The sequence below is a fragment of the Delphinus delphis genome, chromosome 12 (genome assembly GCF_949987515.2).
Source record: "Delphinus delphis chromosome 12, mDelDel1.2, whole genome shotgun sequence".
In the NCBI taxonomy this organism is placed as follows: domain Eukaryota; kingdom Metazoa; phylum Chordata; class Mammalia; order Artiodactyla; family Delphinidae; genus Delphinus; species Delphinus delphis.
The window spans coordinates 67,001,465-67,021,229 of NC_082694.2; the positions used below are offsets into that span (position 1 = coordinate 67,001,465).

The window sequence follows — 19,765 nt, forward strand, 5'->3', positions numbered from 1 at the left end:
AGCCACAACTACTGAGCCTGCGTGCCACACTACTGAAGCCCACACGACTAGAGCCCGTGCTCTGCAACAAGAGAAGCCACCGCAATGAGAAGCACGTGCACCGCAATGAAGAGTAGTCCCCGCTCACTGCAACTAGAAAAAGCCTGCGTGCAGCAACGAAGACCCAATGCAGCCAAAAATAAATAAATAAAATAAAAATAAAAAAGACATTAAGAGAAAAGAGAAAATGAGAGGAGAAAACTAGAGACAGAAGCATAGGCAAATCTTTTTAAGGTATTTAGCTGTGAAGGAGAGCAAGTAATTGGATGATGGCTGAAGAAGAGTGTGAAGGTCAAGGAAGTTTTTTCTTTTCTTTTTTTAAGATGGTGTATGTTTGCTGCAGATGAGATTGGCTTGGAAGAGGGGGAAATTGTTGATGCAGGAGAAAGGGCAGACTATTGCAACAGCTGATTTCTTGGGAAGTGATGAGATTAGCACCAAAGTGGAGAGGCTGCCACTGCTTAGGAATGTAGACAGCATATCTGTTACAACAGGACAGAAGGTAGCATATATAGGTACTGATACCTGTAAGTTGGTAGATTTGTTTCTCTTTTTTCAGTGAAACAAGTTCACTAGCTGAGAAAGTAGAGGAGTGGGGGTGGAGGATTGGAAGCTTGAAGGTAAGAGAAACTTGGAAGGAGTGGGTCTAGAGAGAGGGAGGGTGAATTGAGCCCATTAGCAAATTCAGAAGGATTCCTGGGCAGTCCTGCCTGAGGGTCCTCTTGAGGTTTGTTGTGATTTTTAAGTGAGACTTGTCAGCATCTGGTGTACTCCCCCTCCCCTTTTGCTCCCCTCCTCTCCTACCACCACATACAGCTGCTCAGGACAATTGTGAAGGACAGAAGAAGGAAGTGAGTTGCAGTTGTTTGCAAGGGAATTATTACAGTGGAATTATAATAGTGTTGAACACTGGAATCTAAGCTGAGGATGCAAGAGGGGTGGTGCACAGTGGAAAAAGCTGCGTCAAGAGGTTGGGGGTTTCATTCTGCCTAGACACCCTGTGGTGCCTGGAAAAGGGCTCAGGATATCATCTCCATCTCCCCCACCCCAAAGGAAAAACATAAAACTATCTTATCTGTAACCAATCGGTAATGCCCTCAGTCCAGAATATATTTCCTTACTTTTCTCCTCAGGTGGTCTTGGCCATCACTTGGGCACCTGGAAGCTCTTGCTCCTACTTTCAGCTCTCCTTTCCTTTCTGCCTCTCTCCCCGGGATTCCAAGATACACTCTACTTGAGCCAGCGGGTCTTAATTCACACCGTCACCCCATAAGTCTGTGCTGGTGAGACCCATTTTACTCTGATCCTCACGTTCTCAGAGGGAAGCACCAAAGAGCCAAGTTTTTTTTGTTTTTTTGGTTTTTTTTTTTGCGGTACACAGGCCTCTCACTGTTGTGGCCTCTCTCGTTGCGGAGCACAGCCTCCAGACGCGCAGGCCCAGCAGCCATGGCTCACGGGCCCAGCCACTCCGCGGCATGTGGGATCTTCCCGGACCGGGGCCCGAACCCGTGTCCCCTGCATCGGCAGGCAGACTTTCAACTACTGCGCCACCAGAAAAGCCCTTTTTTTAAAAAATTTTGTTTTAATATTTATTTTATTTTATTTTATTTGGCTGCATCGGGTCTTAGTTGCAGCACACGGGATCTTTCCTTGTGGTGAGTGGGCTCTTCATTGCAGTGCATGGGCTTCTCTCTACTTACGGCACACAAGCGCAGTAGTTGCGGCACGCAGACTTAGTTGCCCTGCGGCATGTGGGATCTTAGTTCCCTCACCAGGGATCGAACCAGCATCCCCTGCACTGCAAGACAGATTCTTAACCACTGGACCACCAGGGAAGTCCCTAAGAGCCAAGATTTTTTCTTGCTTAAATGGATTGCTTCTTATGGCATAGCTTTCCTCTATGCCGGAAACCCCCATTCCCACCAGGGCTGAGGATGGGGGGTAGGTGGTGGAGATGGAGTGTGAAGGGAGCAGAGAGCCTCTTCCCTGCACTTAAATGCAGTACTTTCTTTTTTCTCTTCTAAATGTATGCATATTCTATTAACTTTAATTAGAGCACATTTCTGTGTCAGTGCTTCTGATTTGGGCAAACAACCTCATTCATGCAGACTGCGTCTTTCTCGGTCCTCACCTTCTCAGGTGAGGAGGCTCATCCTCTTGGTTGATGCCTCCATTAGCTTGCCCAGCCTGATCCGGCAAATCACTATCCACTTCCCTCTGAGGACCGTGTGAACCCAACCTACTAGCAGAAATTCTGGGAGTTCCCATAGGGGCGGGATGAAAATGCTTGCTTTCTCTTCAGTATTTAACTTTGAAGGTGCCCAAGTATTTATTGGCATTTTTGGATATAAAATGGTTTAAGCTTATGTCTTTAGGAATGACCCACAGTGATGCCCATGGCTCCTTGCTGGGCCATGACTCAGCCCTCAGAGCCCTTCCTTTTGAATGATTTCAGATATTTCTTTTCCCTGAATATATAACCTGGCCCTCATCCATATTAAAAGTCATCTGCCACTCTGTGCAAACCCACAGATTCATAAGTGCTTCCTGAAGTCTAGCCCCATCCACTTGGTGCTTCACATCCAGGAAGAAGTTAATACCATTCCCAAACTGTATGGCTAAGAAAAAATGACATCATTGTGAAATAGGGAAATGTTGCCTAGACTTGGTCTTCCTGTTGCTTCAGAATTGCTTAAAATTTGAACTATGCTGATGACGCAGACATAGAGATGCCGATTTTTAATCACATGGGGGTTATTGCAAGGAGTTGGTTGTCAGAGCCTTCTCACATCCCTCGCACTGTTGCCCCATTCTGGAGCATACTCTCATCTCTGACCTTAGCCATTGACTCGTGGGGATGCTGGAGGGCCCTGTAGAGAACTGAGAAGCACCATGCAGTAGTTTGTGGGGGTCCATGAAGGGTGGTGGAAGGAGCATGGGCAATAGCATCAGGCCAATCTGGTCTGTTGCCTCTGGTCTCCTGCCTGGCCACGTGGCCACAGTTAGGGCATCCAAGCTCTCTCAGCCTCAGTTTCCCTGGGCTCAAAATAAGGCCCAATAATAGTATTGATACTTATTCACGAGGTTGTTTTAAGAAGTGAATGTAATCACACACTTAAAGCACTTAGCACAATGCCTGGTCCATGTGTGCTCAGTTAATATTATTAATTCTTTAAAAGTCTAATAAACTCAAGCCTGCTCCTAAGTAGACGTGTGTGGTCTTGGACCTCACTTCTCTCAGCCCCATTGCCCATCTATAAAACAGAGTTGATGTGAGGGTGAAATGAGATGGCTGCTCTCTGAAACTTACTAACATAATTTCTGACCCCTTTCAGTGCATTCCTCTAAGCCATTTTGGAGAAATGCTGCAAAAGATGTATCTGGGTACTAACCAATTCAATTCTTATCTCTTTAGATCAGATGTGGGAGAAAAGTCAAAAACTCTTTTCTTTGTACTCAGAAGCCAGCACTTCCAGGTCAAATCTTTGGAAGGCAGAAAGAAGAGTGTTTCTTTTAGGAAGGAGAACGTAGAATGCCCATTCTGTTCTAGTGGCAGGAACAAGTGGGCTTCACCCAAAGGCAGCACCTGTAGATAAAACAGTAGAGTGGTCTGGAAACAAAAGTCTGCTGTGGCCACTCAGGGCAGTTACTTCCTTAAAGTGTGTGAAGAGGGATTGATACTAAAAGAGGGTTGAAGGAGGATCGCGTGCTGGAGGTGATGTGGAAGAATCTACAAAGCAAATAGGCTAAAAAAATGCTTCTGCTACTGTTGCTTCCTTTTATTCTTTCTCTTCTTCCTCCTCTTCCTCTTTGTGAAATCAGTCCAGGTGGTTTAACAATTACTGTCTGAGTAGCAAACCAGCCCACCCATGGTATAGCATGGCCTCCTGAGGCCAGGCAAAACTGGCTTCAGTTTCAGATTCCATCATTTGCCCCTCTGAGCCTCAGTTGTTGCATATGTGAAACAGGATGGTAATGCTTATCTCAGAGAGTCACTGCGAAATTATGTGGGTTAAGAGCCCAGCATGGTGCCTCGCCCTTGGAAGCTGCAGAAGAAATTCCCTTCCTTCCCTTCTCCCCACACTCAGTCTTGCTACATGTCTATCTCCTAAACAGAACTGATTCCCAAACTGATTCTATTTTTTTAACAGAAAAAGCTTTGCCTGCCTTAAAACGTTAGCAAATAGTGATTGAGTTGGGGATTTCTGGGAAGAGCTGCATAAGAGCATGCAGCCTGTGTTCATTTGATTTGTAGATATATTATAATTACTTTTCATCCCACAAAACCCACTTGAGGTACTGTTAAGCAAAGGAATAATGCTGCTTTTGCTCCTTTTCTCTCAACCCTTCTTTCTCTCATGCAAATCAGAAACATTAATCCTTTGTGGCTCCCTGGACTCTTAGTTATGGGAAAACTCATCACCTAGCTTTTTTTTTTTTTCCTGAAAATAACACAGTTGTCAAAACTCATAACTTCTGAGTGCAGTTTCAACACTCTCATTGATAAGGCAATAACCCAAGCAAACAACGTTAGATGAAATTACAAGTCGGAACATAAAGTAGAGTGGAGGCATTATTTAAATGAGATGAGTTAAAGTTCTCTGTAAAGTTGCACAAATTCTGATAAGCAGAATAGACTTTGGATAGAGCTATTAGGCCAAGCCATTAAGTAGCCTGGCTTCTAGTTCATCTCCCAGAGATCTTTGGCATGGCCTAGGTCGCAAGATTCGGACTTCTTCGATCTGGCTGCCCTTGGTAGAAAATGTGCAGTGAGGTCCTGAGGTCAATTCAACCTACTCGTGACTCAGTCTTTTTTCCCCTCATTTTCCAACTGATGTCATGAAAGCCTTTTATGAATTTTCTTTTATAAGCAATATGAGTGACAGCTAAAAGACACATCCCAAGGGCAAAGATCGGTGTTCTCTTTGTCTTTTCAGGTTCCCGTCAGAGCTCCTTGGAGTCACCAGCAAACCTGCCTTCTCTTCCTCCTGATTCTCTTGCCTGGAATCTGACCTGGATAATGAAAGATTCCTTCCCTTTCCTGTCTCATCGCAGCCGATATGGTAAGTATATTTTGATAGTTATTTGTGATGTACAGTCACCATCTCATAATTAAAGAAGTTGTGAGTCTCAGCTTGTGATGTATGGCTTGTCGGGGAGGAAGTCTTTCTGTACCCTTAGTCTCCATTGATACCCAATTTAAGACCGTTTCCCCCAGGACTGGCTTCTCCAGACTGACAGCTGCCTTATGTATCCTGGAGGAAGCCAAGGGCTTTGTTGCTGCCATATCTCATCCCCCCAGCCTTTATATGTGTGGTATTCCTGACATCCCCTTACCAGTCATTAGATGTAATGCTTATTTGCATTTTGACTGTAGCTTTCTAGATACAGGGTTCTAACCCATGAGTGTTTCTAATAGTGATCTCTTGAAGAGAGGATTGTTATTATGAGGGTCTTCTGGGGCCCCTCAAGTGATTTCCTTATGTTTAGGTACCTCCTTAAAAGTACCCAGACGTGTTCCTAGGTATTATTTTCAGTTCATTTGATTCTGCAATAACCTCAGAGGTAAGGAGGCCAAGTCCCATTCCATTTTTAAAGATGCAGAAATTGAGCATAATAAGATCATACAAAGTGGATTTTCTAACTACAAAAGCAGAATTCTTCCCTTCACTTTTTCTCCTAGGGAGCTACCTACGCAGACTGCTAGGGTGAGGCCATATTTACATGGTGTAGCATTCCTCATCTTCCATGTTCATCCTAATAGCTCACAGGAGCTGGCCTCTGCAGAGGAAAGGGGTAGGTTTGGAGGAGAGCTGATGTATTTCAACTTGGACATTTTTTTCTTCTCTTGAACTCCTTTAGGGTGAACCCCATGAGGGCAGGCACAAATCTGTTTGCTCCCCACTTTATCCCATCACATAGAAGAAACTCAGAGGCTTGTGCATGATAAATGAATGCAGAGGTCTTTAGGGATGGAACTCACTCATCAGGCCTGATTCAACTAAGTATTTATGAACCTGGTATACACTGAGCTCTAGATTCCCTTCTGGGAATATTTACCTATTCCCGCCACTCAGTCTCTGCCCCTGGGCCTGAGCTTTTTAAAGTGCACCTAACAGACCTTCCACCTGCTAGTGTCCCTCTTTCGTAGAGCAGTAAGTCTTGGTTCATATTAATTGTACCTTCATTTCAAACTTAAAAAAATAAATGCATGAAAAACCCTAGGGCAGTTTAGAATTGTACTCTGCTGGGATGTTTTCTGCTATGCTGCTAAGCCTCCCCGGTTGCAGGGGAAGATCAGTAGTTGTCAGGAGATTCCAGATAAGAATTACTTCTTGATTTTATTTAAGCCAGACACTGAGTATCACCTTAGGATAAGGGCAGGTGTTTATAAATAATTGAAATCTTGTCCTTTATACTGTTATTGCTTTGTAAAACCAGATTTGTGATAGAACCAGTCTTTGGATAACGTTTTTTGAATTTGCTCTCAAAGTCATTCAGTATCTACACAACTTCTATAAAATGTAGAATGTCCAAAACAGGCCGGTCTGCCTCCTGCATGACACAGAGGACATTTCATTTGTTCTCTCTGAAGCATCTAGAAAGAGATTTCAGGTTGAAAGGAGAAAACCACCAGAGCTTATTTAAACTGCTACATGCCCACTGCTTGGCTCTGATACACCTGTTTCCTCTCCCTGGGCCTCACCTATCTCATGTATAAAATGAGGGTGGGGTGGCATGCTCCTTGGGCAAAGGAATAGATATGCAAGACTCCTAGGATTCCTTTCAAATGCTCCTTTTAGCCTAGAAGCCTCATGATTTCCCTTCTTGGCGGAGGAGGGAACCCAAACCATTGGTCAGGCCTTGCTGAAATGCTCAGTGAGGGTGCCAAAGTCAGCACCGTCATTGCTACCGAGTCACAGGGTGAGAATAGATGATTCTTGGTTGGTGGCTCCTTGACTGAGTGCGGTGGTAATCTCAGAGCCTTTTCATCTCTTCCTATATTTAATTCAGCGGAGACTCATAAGGACCCACCTGTCCCCACCACCACCGGTGTGTGCCTGGTTCAGTGCCAGATGTTAGAGGTGATACAGAAACAAACATAAGTGAGACTTGCTCCTGCTCTCTCAGAGCTTATTGTCCAGAGAAACAATCCTGTAGGGAGCTCAGCCCGTTGCCACAAAGAGCACCTCTGGGGCACTGAGGTTGAAGACTAGTCCTGAGACACACAGCAGAGCAAACTGAGACTCCTGTTCTCTTAAAGATGTTTGCGGGGCTCAGCCCATATCTCTCTATGAACCAAAGAGGCCAGCAGGCTCACTGGTGGCAAATCCACACCTTTCAACTGCCGCAAAAGACATTTTAAGAAATGTTAACAACTTCATTAATTTTAAGACCTCAAACTTGGGCAGAGAAATTTGACTGGAAAATTGCCGCCTGAAGGGATAGTTCTTCAGACAGTGAGAAGTAACCAAGACTCAGCAAGCCGATGCGGGCCCTGAGTGGTGGAGCTTGGTGCCTGGCTGGCTGTCTTCACCTGCGTTCTGGGGTGGAGGTGGGCGGGGACGTCCGGAGGGGGAGGTAGGAGAGGGCGGCAAAGGTAGGCATCAACAACCCGACCACAGGCATCATGATAGGCAGTGGCGGGCCATCCCTCTCAGGCAAGCTTGTCCAGTCCTGAATTGAGTATGGCTTTCTTTTCATGGGTGTTTTATGAGAAGAGATGAGGTGGAGAGAGACTAATAAGATTTACTCAACCCAGTCTGTAATTATCTGCTTGAGGAAAAAGTTTGACCTACCTTTTTGAAGTCTCCCCATATTTCTTCTAATTTACGTTGGGGCCTTTTATGTTGTGTAAAATATATTTTCTTCAATGGCATTTGGTATCAGATTCCAGCTCTTTCTTGTCTCTTGTCTTGAATGATGGGAGCCTGCTAATTTCATCATCAACAAGCAGAGCTGCACATTCTTCCCCCAAGGCTTTGAAGAAGCTGGGGGCGGGGGTGGGGGGACATCTAAAGAAAGAATTTGTTTCCTTTTATCATCCAGCTCTGATGCCTTAAGACTTATTTACAGGCTTGGCTAAAGGATTGGACTCCAACTCCCTACCCAGATAAAAACCTGTTTTATTTGGTAACTGCAGGTAGCTAAGAGATTGAGGCCACTGGGGGTTTTAATCACTTTGAGTTCTAGAGCCACAGAAGCAGATGATATCCTGCCCACCTTTAATTCATGTTTGCCTATTCTGGGTGTATGAAGAATCAGATCACCTTTTAAAGTAGAATAACCAAAGTTTCTACCCAGATGAGGCAGAGAAAGAGGATTTTCATTTATTGGAAAAAAAAAAGTTTGATACTTTGCAAAACTCTTCCATGCCCCCCTTTCTCACTTAAGCTTGTCATAAAATTGTGGTGAGTGAAAATTATTTTATATCCCACTTTTATAGAAATGTAAATTGAGGGCTGAAGACATTCATTAACCGTGCTCCCAAGTTATGGAGCTGGTGAGCATTAGAGAAGACTGAACCCAGATTTTCTGACTTCAAGTCTAGTGCTCTTTCTACCACATCAAAAAGTTAATTCAAAGATGAAGTCCCCACTCTATGGAGAGGGCACTCATTCCCTGGACAACCTGGTGTTTGGACTGAATGACCAATCTGATATCCAAGATGTGGGCAGCTGTAGGACCAAGGCTTGGTGTCCCCAGATTGAGACTATCCCAGGTAGGCCAGGTAATTCACCTCATCCTAGACATGGATGTAGGCCCCCCCAGGCACTATGGGCAGTCTTGCCTTCCCTACCATAGACTCTGGTCCCTGCTATGGGTTCAATATACCCCTAGTGTCCATGAATGTGGCCTTATTTTAAAATAGGGTCTTTGTAGATGCAATTAAGTTGAGTCCATACTGGATTAGAGTAGGCCCTAATCCAATATAACTGATGTCCTTATAAGAAGAGAAAACAGAGATACAGGCATGACACATAGGATGAACACCATGTAAAAATGGAGGCAGAGATTAGAATGACGCATCTTCAAGCCAAGGAATGCCAAGGATTGCCAGCAACCACCAAAAGCTAGGGAAAGGCCTGGGACAGATCCTCCTAGAGCCATCAGAGCATGGTCCTGTTAACGTCTTGATCTCAGACTTCTGGCCTCCAAAGCTGTGAGAGAATAAATTCCTGCTATTCGAAGCCACCCATTTTGTAGTGTTTTGTTATGACAGCCCTAGTAAACTAATGTAATCCTTCATCCCTCCAGTCCTCCAGTGTCCAGAGCACTGAATCCTGGAAAAGAAAGATTCCTCCTAAAATCTCAGCATCAGGGCACAACAAAGCCATTGTTGGACTTTAAATAAAAGTTCTATTAAAACTTTGTCTGCTTTCAAGCCCATTGGGACCCCCATCCAATTTAGGGACTGGTGCTTTTGGAAACAAAGAAAGATTAGACTTTTTAATTACTTCCCCTGCTGCTGCTACCACCAACACCAGTCTTGTTAATGTATCAATTTCTCTGATTGAAAAGACTGGGTAAATTAAATCTCTCTCTCTCAAAAAAAAAAAAAAAATCAACCTACCACAGAATCAAAAATGGAAAGCAAATAAGTCCTCCAGCCCCCCGTGGGATTTGCTTCATAGCTCTGGCAGGAAGTCAGTTTGATCACATTTCTGAAATTACTTATTTAATGTGGCTGGCCGTGATCTGCCATTCTGCCCTCAGAAGCCTGGTGTCAGTGAAAAGCAGCTCCACAAGGGAGCATCCCTTGTGGACCATTGTCAGGGCTGAAAGCTTTCTTACCAATTCCTCTGCCCTGATAGGCCAGGCCTTTTTGTGTTCTCTTCCCAGCCCTGTTCCACTGAGCTGGGAAGTCAAGTTCATTCCTAGCCCTTGCCTCTGTATTTTTATCTACAACATGGTAAGCACAAGGCTCTGCACGTATTCACCAAAAAGGCTGAGTCCCAAAGGGGACAGCAGTGCCAGCAGTCATACAAGACCGAGGGCAGGGAACATCTGTTACCCTGAGGACCAGTGACCTGCTGGGAACCAATGAACTCAGTCTGTGGAAATCAAGTGAAAAGCAGTTGGCTCAGGTGTTTCAAGGAGATACTTGTTTAAAATGCTCCACTGGATCACATTCCTTGCCTTTAAAATAAAGACATATAGACCCACTCAATAAATAACAACAATTTATCTCTGTGTTAATGGCAGACTGAGTGAGGAGAAACGGAAAGGAAACAAGTCAGATTAAAAGATAATAAAAGAATGATTAACTAACTGACACAAAAGCAAGAAAAAGAAGTCAAAAGAGATCCATTTAAAATGACTGTCACAGACAGGGAAAGGAATTGACAAAAGGGAAAGAGAGAGATGAATGGGGGAACAGAGACAGAGACACACCAACAGATAGACAATGTGGAAAGGATCACTCAGGGTTGTGTGGTCTCCTGGCCTTGTATTCTTTCTCCTATTAACATGATCTCAGCTCTCACACCTGGGCAGGTGGCTCCCTAAAGCTTGCTCCAATCTTGAGCAACCTCCTCCTGAGGGTTGTTTCTGCATCCCTACCTATCTGCCTGCATCATTTCCCCCTTAGTGTCCCAGAGAATGAGGTAATGTATATAAACATTCTTTGAGCACCAACTGTATGCCTGGCTCTGCTCTAGACATGGCCATGATAAATACAAATAGTACAAGGAGCTCTTGAGGAAGAGGCAGACATGCCTGCTGTATGACAGGTGCAGTAACAGAGGCGTGGCCAAAGCTCCCTGAAACACAGGGAGGGAAAGACAGTTCTGCGGAGGACTTAGGAAGGCAGATGTTCTGGAGACAGAGACTGCTGAGCTGGGCCTTGGACCCCAGGCACCACTGAGATCAGTGAGAAGGGCTTTCCAGGCAGAGGGAATGCATGTGCAAAATGGTGTCCAGGAACAGGTCAAGCCCAGTGACACAGGGTAAAGATGGTCTGGGAGAGATGAGCCTGGAGAAACAGTTAATTCTGGGTGTACTAAGGGTTTAGATATGATCTTACATGTGAAGCATAGGTTGGAAAAGGAAGGGCAGGAGGGGAACCTGGGAGAGATTCTGGCTATAAGGTGAGAATGACTTGGTTGCCCACGTGGGAGAGTCCAGCTTGAGTAATTGAATAGATGGAGATCCCATTATCAGAGTAGGGAGGAGGAGAAACATTTGGCAAGGAGGGATGGTGACCGCGACGTCTAGAGGGAGAGGAGAAGATGGTGAGATCTTTGTTGAACAAGTTACATTTGAAGTGCGTTCAGGACATGCAAGTGAAGAAGGCCAGTAGAGAGTTGTAAATCCATGCCTTGGCTTTGAGGAGAGGGGTGTGATAGAGAATTATTAGCATAGGCTATGGTTGAGACTGTGATTGGAGGTTGAAGACTCAGAAAGGATACAGAAAGTTGCATTTAAGAAGTAAACAGAAGAGGAGCATGACAAACAGAGATGAAGAAATAGGAAAGATAGGAGGAGAACCAGAAGGTGGAATAGCCACAGAAACCAAACGGGTAAAGAATTTTACATGTGGGAGTCACCAACAGTGTCGAAGCCACCCAACGAACAAGGACTGTGAGAAGGCCTTTCCTCACTCTGGTAAATACCCTTTCTGTTTTACATACCTCCTCCTTCCCCCATGTTTCCTTCTTTCTCATTCCATTTTGTCCACAGTTAATTTGTTTTTCCTTCCCTTGAACCTGTCTCCCTAGATTCTACCTGCTCTAGCTTGCAAGGCCCAGCTCAGTCCCTGCTTCTATCTCAGAGCTTTTCCTGAGTACCCAGGGTGCCCTGAGTCTCTTTCGCCTTGGAATTTTTCTTATGGAAAAAGTTGATGGAATTTTTTGTAACACTAGGGTGGTATCATCCCCCTCTTGAAATCTGAGAACATTCTGACTGTTTCCCAAACATCCCGAATTCTCCAAGAATCCCACTGTGTGACACCAACTCCACAAAACCCTGGACTCCCCAGATGTTTCTTATGACTCAAGTTACTTTCCTAGTTTGTATTTCATCCTTTTTATGGCCCAAGTGTAAACTAGGTCATATAATAAAGCAATCATGGATGAGTCTAATTTATCCAACCCAAGGTAGAGAAGATGATAAATGTCACTTTTATCTATCTATCTATCTATCTAATCTACCATCTATCTATCGTATATCCACTCATCCAATGGGTGTCTACAGTTTGCCAAGCTCTTTGCTCCTGCCCCTCATAGAGATTCTAGCCTAGTTCACTTTTATCATAGGCCTAAGATGGTCCTAAATGTCCATCTGAATGGTGCTGCTTAAATACTTGTCTGATTGTTTTGTATATATGTGCAATACCCCTGGGTCTGATGGACCATCAAACCTAATAGGAAGGTTTACTTGGGAAATAAGGCTTTTAAGCCTGTGGCATTTGTCAAGACTTCTAGAAATGTATGCCCAAATGAGGACATTTTACTGTATGTAAATTTCAAAATAAATAATCAAACATTAAAAAAATAAAATAAAATCCTTATTCATTCTTTAAAAAAAAGAGATAGTCTGCCTGTTATATTTAGTAGAGCTTCTTTTTGGAAACCATATAGTGAGCATTCACACCCCACAGCTGGTGACCAAATTAACCCCAAATTAGAACAACCTGCAAGGTTGTAGACCTCACTGTTCCCATTTTTCTCACTAAGGAAGGTTATATAATGTCTTTCCACAGCACTTTGCATGTCTGATGTCACACTTTTCTTCATATCTTAGTTATGTGTGGCCCTGAATCATCATGATTCCTAGACTGTAAGCTCTTAGAGGTCAAGTAATCTGCATCTTGTTTCCTTTGCATCCCCAGTACTTACGCCAGTATTTTGTACTTGGTTGGGTTCTTAGTAAACATACACTAGATGAAATTGCAACATTTGCTGAACAATCCAGGGGCAAACTAGGAGTATACTCGAGTCTCTCAATTCCCAATCTGGAGCTTTTCTGCCCCTGAGGATCTCTATTTTAGTAAAAGGTATGGATGTTCCCATAAACGCTCTTATTCCTAATGTCATATTAATTGGTTTCAGAACAGACGTGTGTAAGGGGAGAACAGTTCCTGGCCTGGGCATATTTTCATTTAGAAGTCAAAGCTGTGTCTTTAACTACTTTGGGCAGGTTGTTTTTGTTTGTTTGTTTGTTTGTTTTCCCCTCAATCTAAAACATATTTAGCAGACATGAGTGAGCTGGGAAATTTTTGTTTTGACAGCTTTGGGACATCTGAGACATTGTATACAGAGCATTTCTAACCAGTCTAGAAAGACATGTGTCCAAAACATATGCGGGAAAATGACTGATCAAGAGTGAGAAAAATGAGAGCAAATCCTCTTAAAATGAAATGTTTTGTCAAGAACAATCTCAGGTGCAAAACTTCATGTCAGAAGAACCCTCAGATTAACAAGACTTTAACCCGCCCATTTGAGTAGATGCCTAGAATAATTTGGTCTGTGAGAAATTCATGGAGATTGTGAGCTGTCAGGGCCCACAGCAGTCTGGTCAAACAGCCTCATCTTACAGCTGAGGAAACGAGGCGCAGAGAGGTCAGTGATCTGCCCAGGGCTAGTGGCAGAGCTGAGATTCACACTCAGGCTGCCCGCTTGGCAGAGCCCCCATCTAACCCTCCACAGCAGACACGTGGGTGATGGCTCATATTTCCTCAGTACTTGGGCTGCAGAGAATTTCCTCACATGTTACTTCTGAGCGTTGCTTTACTCATATCATCACTTTGATTCCTTCGATCTCTGTCAGCTCAGCGGGTTCATGCTGCCCTAAGGGTTGCATCAGTGTAGGGTCCGTACCATCCCGGTGTGGGTAAAGTCACATCCAGGCTCAGGCTACTTGCCTCACCATCACCTGGAGAGCTTCTTAAAAACAAGATTCTGGGGCCTGGGGACTGTAGGATTAGGTTTGGGAACCACAGGTCTTTCATTCACCTCCTAGTTGCCTATTTGAATCTCCTCTGTGACATCCAAGCAAGACATATCCCAGCCTCTGTTTGAACAGTGGGGAAGAAACTCAAGTTGGGATTGAGTTGTGGAATTCATTGCCAGCTCTGGTTCTTATGAGTGTTATTACCTTCAGTGACTCAAGCCACTCTCTTTGATTCTGATTGTCATCTGAAAAATGGGAATGGTCATGATTCCTAATTGACAGCATTACTGTCAGGACTGACTATAAGGATAGAGTTCCATGTGCTGGAGCACAGGTGCCTCACTAATGCTCTCTGAAGAGGAATCAGACCCACTCCAGTGAGAAGCCAATAGCCTGCATTTTGGTGGCATGGCTCTATTTGCTAGAAAATATTTCCTTAACTTTCTTTAAGTCCCTAACTTTGTCCTCTGGGACCTGAAAGCACTTTACCTTTAACCATGATACTATCTGAGCTGGAATTTAATGCTATGCAGTCCAGCTTCAAAATTCATACAACTACATAAAAATAAGCAATACTAGTTACCCACCTCCCTGGAATAACCTCATTCCTTCCTCTATTCTTAACAAACTTCCTAGCTAAACCTCTATCATCTGTCAAAATCCTTCCATCCTTCAAGATGCAGCCCAAAAGTTGCCTTCTCCCTGAGCCTGTGATCCTTCAGGCAGAAGGTCTCTCTTGTTCTGTGTCCTCCTGGCTTCACCAGGTCTGCTTACCGTGAGAGCCAGGCGTGAGTAAGTCCATCTCTCCCACTAGATTGGGAGTTTCTGAAGGTCACAGGGTTTGTACTAGGGAAGCCTGTGTTTTGAGATTGGCATCAGGGAGGAACCTCATGTTCACCTCCAACACTCAGGAGATCCTCACCAGAAGAGACAGAAGAGTAAGTGGGGAGGACCGTCTTGCATGTTCTGAGGTCAAGGCTTCCCAAGACCTTTTCTGGTTATTGGGGCTACCACACTACTCAGAGCTCTCCTCCAACCATCTGGTTTCAGGAATGATCTCATCTGGGTGGATGTCATGCTGAGCAGTGTACAAATTACCAAGGTTTTCACCATGCTCTCTGGAGCTGGCCTCATTCTCTTAGAGGTACCATGTTCTGCATAAATGCTTCCTGGAAATTGTAGGCAGAAAACTGGACTGGAAGTCCAATCTGGATTTTGGTCTTAGCTTTCTGCTTCTCCAGGCCCTAGGCCATTCCACTTTGGCCAAGTCACTTCACCTTCCTGAGCCTCAGTTTTCCCATCTATAAAATGAGGAGGCTGTTAACTTCAGAAGTCTAATTATTTTCAATTTTCTGTTCTGGGATGAAGAGCCAAGTCCCATTTCTTCAATCTGTAACATTGTTATGTCCACAGATAAGAGAAATGAGAATTGAGCTTTCTGTGCCAATCTCCCACCATTGTGAACATGCATGCACACACATCCTTTTCTGAGATTGTCTTCCGAGGCTGCATTTATATAATTAATTGATTGAAGGAGACTTGGCCCTTCTTTGCTGCAGCTTGATTATAAGTGAGCTAAACAGATGTCTTGAATTGGGCAATTGGTTCCCAGATGCATTGTAGGGGGCAAGCGGTGGGAAAGAATTGAATGATTTCAGTTCTGGGACACCACGACAAATGAACAGTGGTTGGTGGGAGGGGGGCAGACGGGGGGCAGGTCTTACAAAGTGTGTGACAAGATGTTGATGGCAGCTGGTGGATTAACATCAAAGGTGATTGGTGGGCTAAGTGCTCCTTTAGGAGATAACCCAGAAAGGGGGAGTGGAAGTCTCTAATCATCTGAGCCTGAGCTAGAAGTCAGGAATCTTGGGATTCTGCTGACCAGCTGGCTAGAACCAAGTTAGAGCGCTTGCTTCAGCCATCTGTCCAAAGGGGAAATTGGTCTTAGAATGGTGGAGATGGATGAGACTCATCTCATTCCACTACTTTATTTTTCAGATGAGGAAACTGAGGCCTAGAGAGGTTAAGGGACTAGCTTGAAGTAACACCTCAGAGCCAGGGCTAGAACCTAGATCTTCTTACTCAAGGTCTAGCATGACTTCACTTCCAAAGGGAAGCTTGATCAGCACATCAAAAAACAAAGATTGAGTGAGGAGCTTCAACAAAGTTTGACATAGGCAAAGTTCTGCCTTCAGTGCTGGACATGCCTTTTATCTCCCCTCTGTCGTGGCTGAGCCTGGAGCCACCTGGAGAGCAAGAGCAATGACTGCCATCACTTAGTAATAATCGAACGATGTGCAAGTCCCCACGCCAGGTGCTTGATGTGTGTATTGCATTTAATCCTCCTCACGGTTTCCTGAGGTGGCCCCTGTTTTAATCCCTATTTTAAAGTGAAAAAATTGAGCCACAGGGAGATTAAATAATTTGCCCTGGGATAACACAGCTAGTAAGTGACAGAGCCAAGCTTTCACCTTGAGCAGCCAAACCGCACGCAGGATCTATGCTTCTGTTTATCCCCCAGACACCCTGGTGCCCCTCTGAGGTTTTGATACAAGACAGGGCAAGGGAGGAGGGTATCTGTTCTGGATAGCATCTCCCTGAGTCCTCCAAGCTCAAGTCAGTTCAGCTCATCTCCAGGTTCCTGGTGGTAAACCTGAGGCACAGGGAGATCAAGTGATGTTGATGTGTTCTGCAGCACAGGCCCTAGGTGGTAAGGATATCCACATATAGTATCTCACTGGTAAGAGAGCACTTCCACATTCGTTACCGTATTTGATTGTCACAGCAGATATTATTATTATTTTTATCAACATCATTACTGTGATAATTCTCTCTGGTTTATCCATGAGGAAATCCAGACTCAAGTGGTTAAATAAATTGCCCAAAAGCACAAGGCTGATTGGCCCAGAGCCGGAAGAGTTTCCAAGAATACTCTAGTGATCTTCCCCTTTCACTCCTAGGCCACCCTTTTTCCTCCCTTTGTTCTCACTGTAGCTTCTGGCCTGTGCACAGACTTGCTCTCCAGCAGGAGATTCCAGCAACCATCAAAAAGCAGCTTGTTGGCAGAAGAGGACATTTAGGATGAAAGAAGCCAGAAAGCCTTATTGGAGATTATCTGAGCCATCAAATCATTGGGAAATGGTTGAAACCTAGCCATGTATGTTTTTGCCAGCTTATTCCAGAAAAACACAGTATAGATTTTTTAGAATTTTAATAATTATTTAAGGTATTGTTTTGTTTGTTTTTTACCCACAGCTTTGAATGAAAATAGTAAAAATTGCAAGGTCAGGAACTGGATTTTAGTATCAATCCTGCAACTCACCCACCATGCATCCTTTGGCAAGCCCCATCATGTCTCTGGGCCTCAGTTTCTTCCTCTAAGATGGTCCTCAAGGTCCTTCATGACCTTGAGGTCAACAATTGGAAAGTTCTGGGGAATCCCTTGAGAAAAGGAGACCCCATTTTGTGCCTTAGGATTGGTGGCAGCCGAGGGAGTTCCCTTGAACTGGATACAATTCTTAAAGACGGACAGTATTTCGAGAATGCTGGTTCCTGGAGCTTTATGTAATGAACTGTAGTTTCAAATATAAAGCTCTATTTTATGGCCTCTAAGGCCACCTATAAGAAAATTGCCACATGTGTATGAAGCTTCACATGGTTCTTTACTGAATATACAAATCAGGTTTGTCAGGAATACATTGGCATTTGTATATGCCGCCCATGAATCAATCCAGCCTCGGCTTAAATGTGCCAATAAGCCAGGCCTGAGGAGGGGAGAGCTGGTGATTCAGTAACTCTGATTTTCAGCCCGGCCCAGGCCTGGTGCCTACTGGAGAGGATGGCATTCGGAAAGGCCTCCACAGCCAGGAGAAATGCCCTCCGTACTGTGTGTGAAGGACTTCCTGACCAGCCACATGACCCTGGATAAGTCTTTTCCGTTGCCTGGGTCTTGGTGTTTTCACCTGTCCAATGGAAGAAACAACCTCAAATGTCACTTCAAGTTCTAACAGCTGACTCTGCGAATATCACCTTCAGACCGAACTACCGACTTTCCCACGGTACAGCAGAATACTAAGGAAATGGCCATGTGCCATCAGTTGACTGCCCCACATAAATACCGTTTCTCCTGGTAAACAGAAAGCTGTGTTCAAAAGGGCATGGCTATGTAAATTCTGAATCAGCTAATGTGCACTGGAAATTCTCCATTCCAAGCACATGGATCATCTCACTGAGTCCTCCTAGCAGTTCTGGGAAGTTAATCTTATCACTAAGATGACTGAGACTCAGAGAGAGGGAGAGAGTGCCCTGCACTGCACAGCTGACAAGTGGCAGGATTGGAGTCAAATCTCAGGTCTTGTGCCCTATCCCTGAGAAACAACCATGATGGTGTTAAGGTTGCTTAATGAATAAGACATATGGGCAGAGACACATAGGAAAAGACTGCAGAGCTGGGTAGGACCAGAGAGACCACCATTCAGCAAGTGAAGGGCATCAGGCCCCGTGTCAGGCTATCAGCATCCCAGTAGTTAAACACTGGGTCAAGATAACTAGAGACAGAAAAGTAACCCCAAGACAAAATCACAGTCATGTTGCCATATTTAAACTAGTAGCAAACCTGATAATTCTCTGTTTTCAGATGCAGATCCCAGGGCCGAGTATACAGTTGAATAAACTCTCTTGTGGGCCCCTTATGGCCAAAGAAAACTTGCCCATCCCACTGTCAGTTCCCTTACCTGTAACCCTCATCCCTACCGAGGAAACACAAAGGATATCCCAGAAGATGTCAGGAAACATAGACACGAACATTGAGCCCCAGACTTTAATGCACCTGTAGGCTTGGCTTCCTGAGTCATGCCTACGGGGATTAAGACTTGGATCTTATGGGTGTATATACTGACTCAGTCCTCACCTAGGGTATCCCAAGTCCACCTTTGTGAAGGTGGGATCAGGGCCTTTAAGGACAGCTCAGATGCTTCGGCTTCTGTCCTGCCTCCAGCGTGTCCCTGCCTGTCCCTGCATGGGCCCAGTTCCTGTCCTCCCTCACTGCAGGTCTGACTCCTGTTGGTGTCTGTGGCTCTAAATGAGGGGAGGTCTTTCTGCTACCTTTTCAGTTCATAATTCCGTTTGTGAGATACTGACATCAAGGCCTTGTGGTCCCATGGAGGAAGCAGGTCAGTGGAAGCCCAAACAGTCACTTCCTGTCTGAGTAACTTCAGGTGTGACTTCATTTCTCTAAGCCCCAGTGTCGTCCTCTGTCAAATGGGGATAAGAGTCCTGCCTACTTCATAGGGATTCAATAAGATAATGATGTAGGGTGCCTGGCATACTGTCTGACCATGGTAAGCCCTCAGTAAATGTTATCAATTAAGCAAGTACTTCCCACAGGCCTTCATGGAGTTCCCCCTGTCTGGACTCTTCTGTAAACATATGCCCCGTGCTACCAGAGTCGAGAGCATAAGTCCAACCCCAAGCTTGACTTCTGGAACACGTGTAATAAGAGACAAAATGAAGGGTGAAGTATCATGGGATTGATAAACATGGCATTCTTCTCTTTTTTTATGACTCTGCTTTTCACTCTGTGTTATTTGCTTCCAGTCCTCGAGCTGGGCTGAGGCTGGGCGACATCAACCAGTGGGCTCCTATGGACCTGCCCAGGCTGGCATCTGCCACCTGTGGTCATCTGGAAACCAGCCAGCCTTGGGAGGCATGTCTTAAAATCTAAAGGAGGCCCCTAATTTGAATTAGGAAACTACAGGGTTAGGATGAAGGAGGTACAAAGGACCTTGATCTAAGGGATTTTTTGGGAGCCTGAGGTCAATCTGGATACATAGGA

The 19,765-nt window shown here is 44.7% G+C and overlaps 1 protein-coding gene across 1 annotated transcript in view; it reads left to right on the forward strand.

Annotated features, from left to right (window-relative positions):
• ALK (ALK receptor tyrosine kinase) overlaps positions 1-19,765 on the forward strand; it is a 728,753-nt gene that overhangs the window by 210,682 nt on the left and 498,306 nt on the right. The window contains exon 3 of the mRNA XM_060027602.1: positions 4,988-5,102. Within this exon, the coding sequence (XP_059883585.1) occupies positions 4,988-5,102 (115 nt within the window). The remainder of the gene's footprint in view (positions 1-4,987; positions 5,103-19,765) is intronic.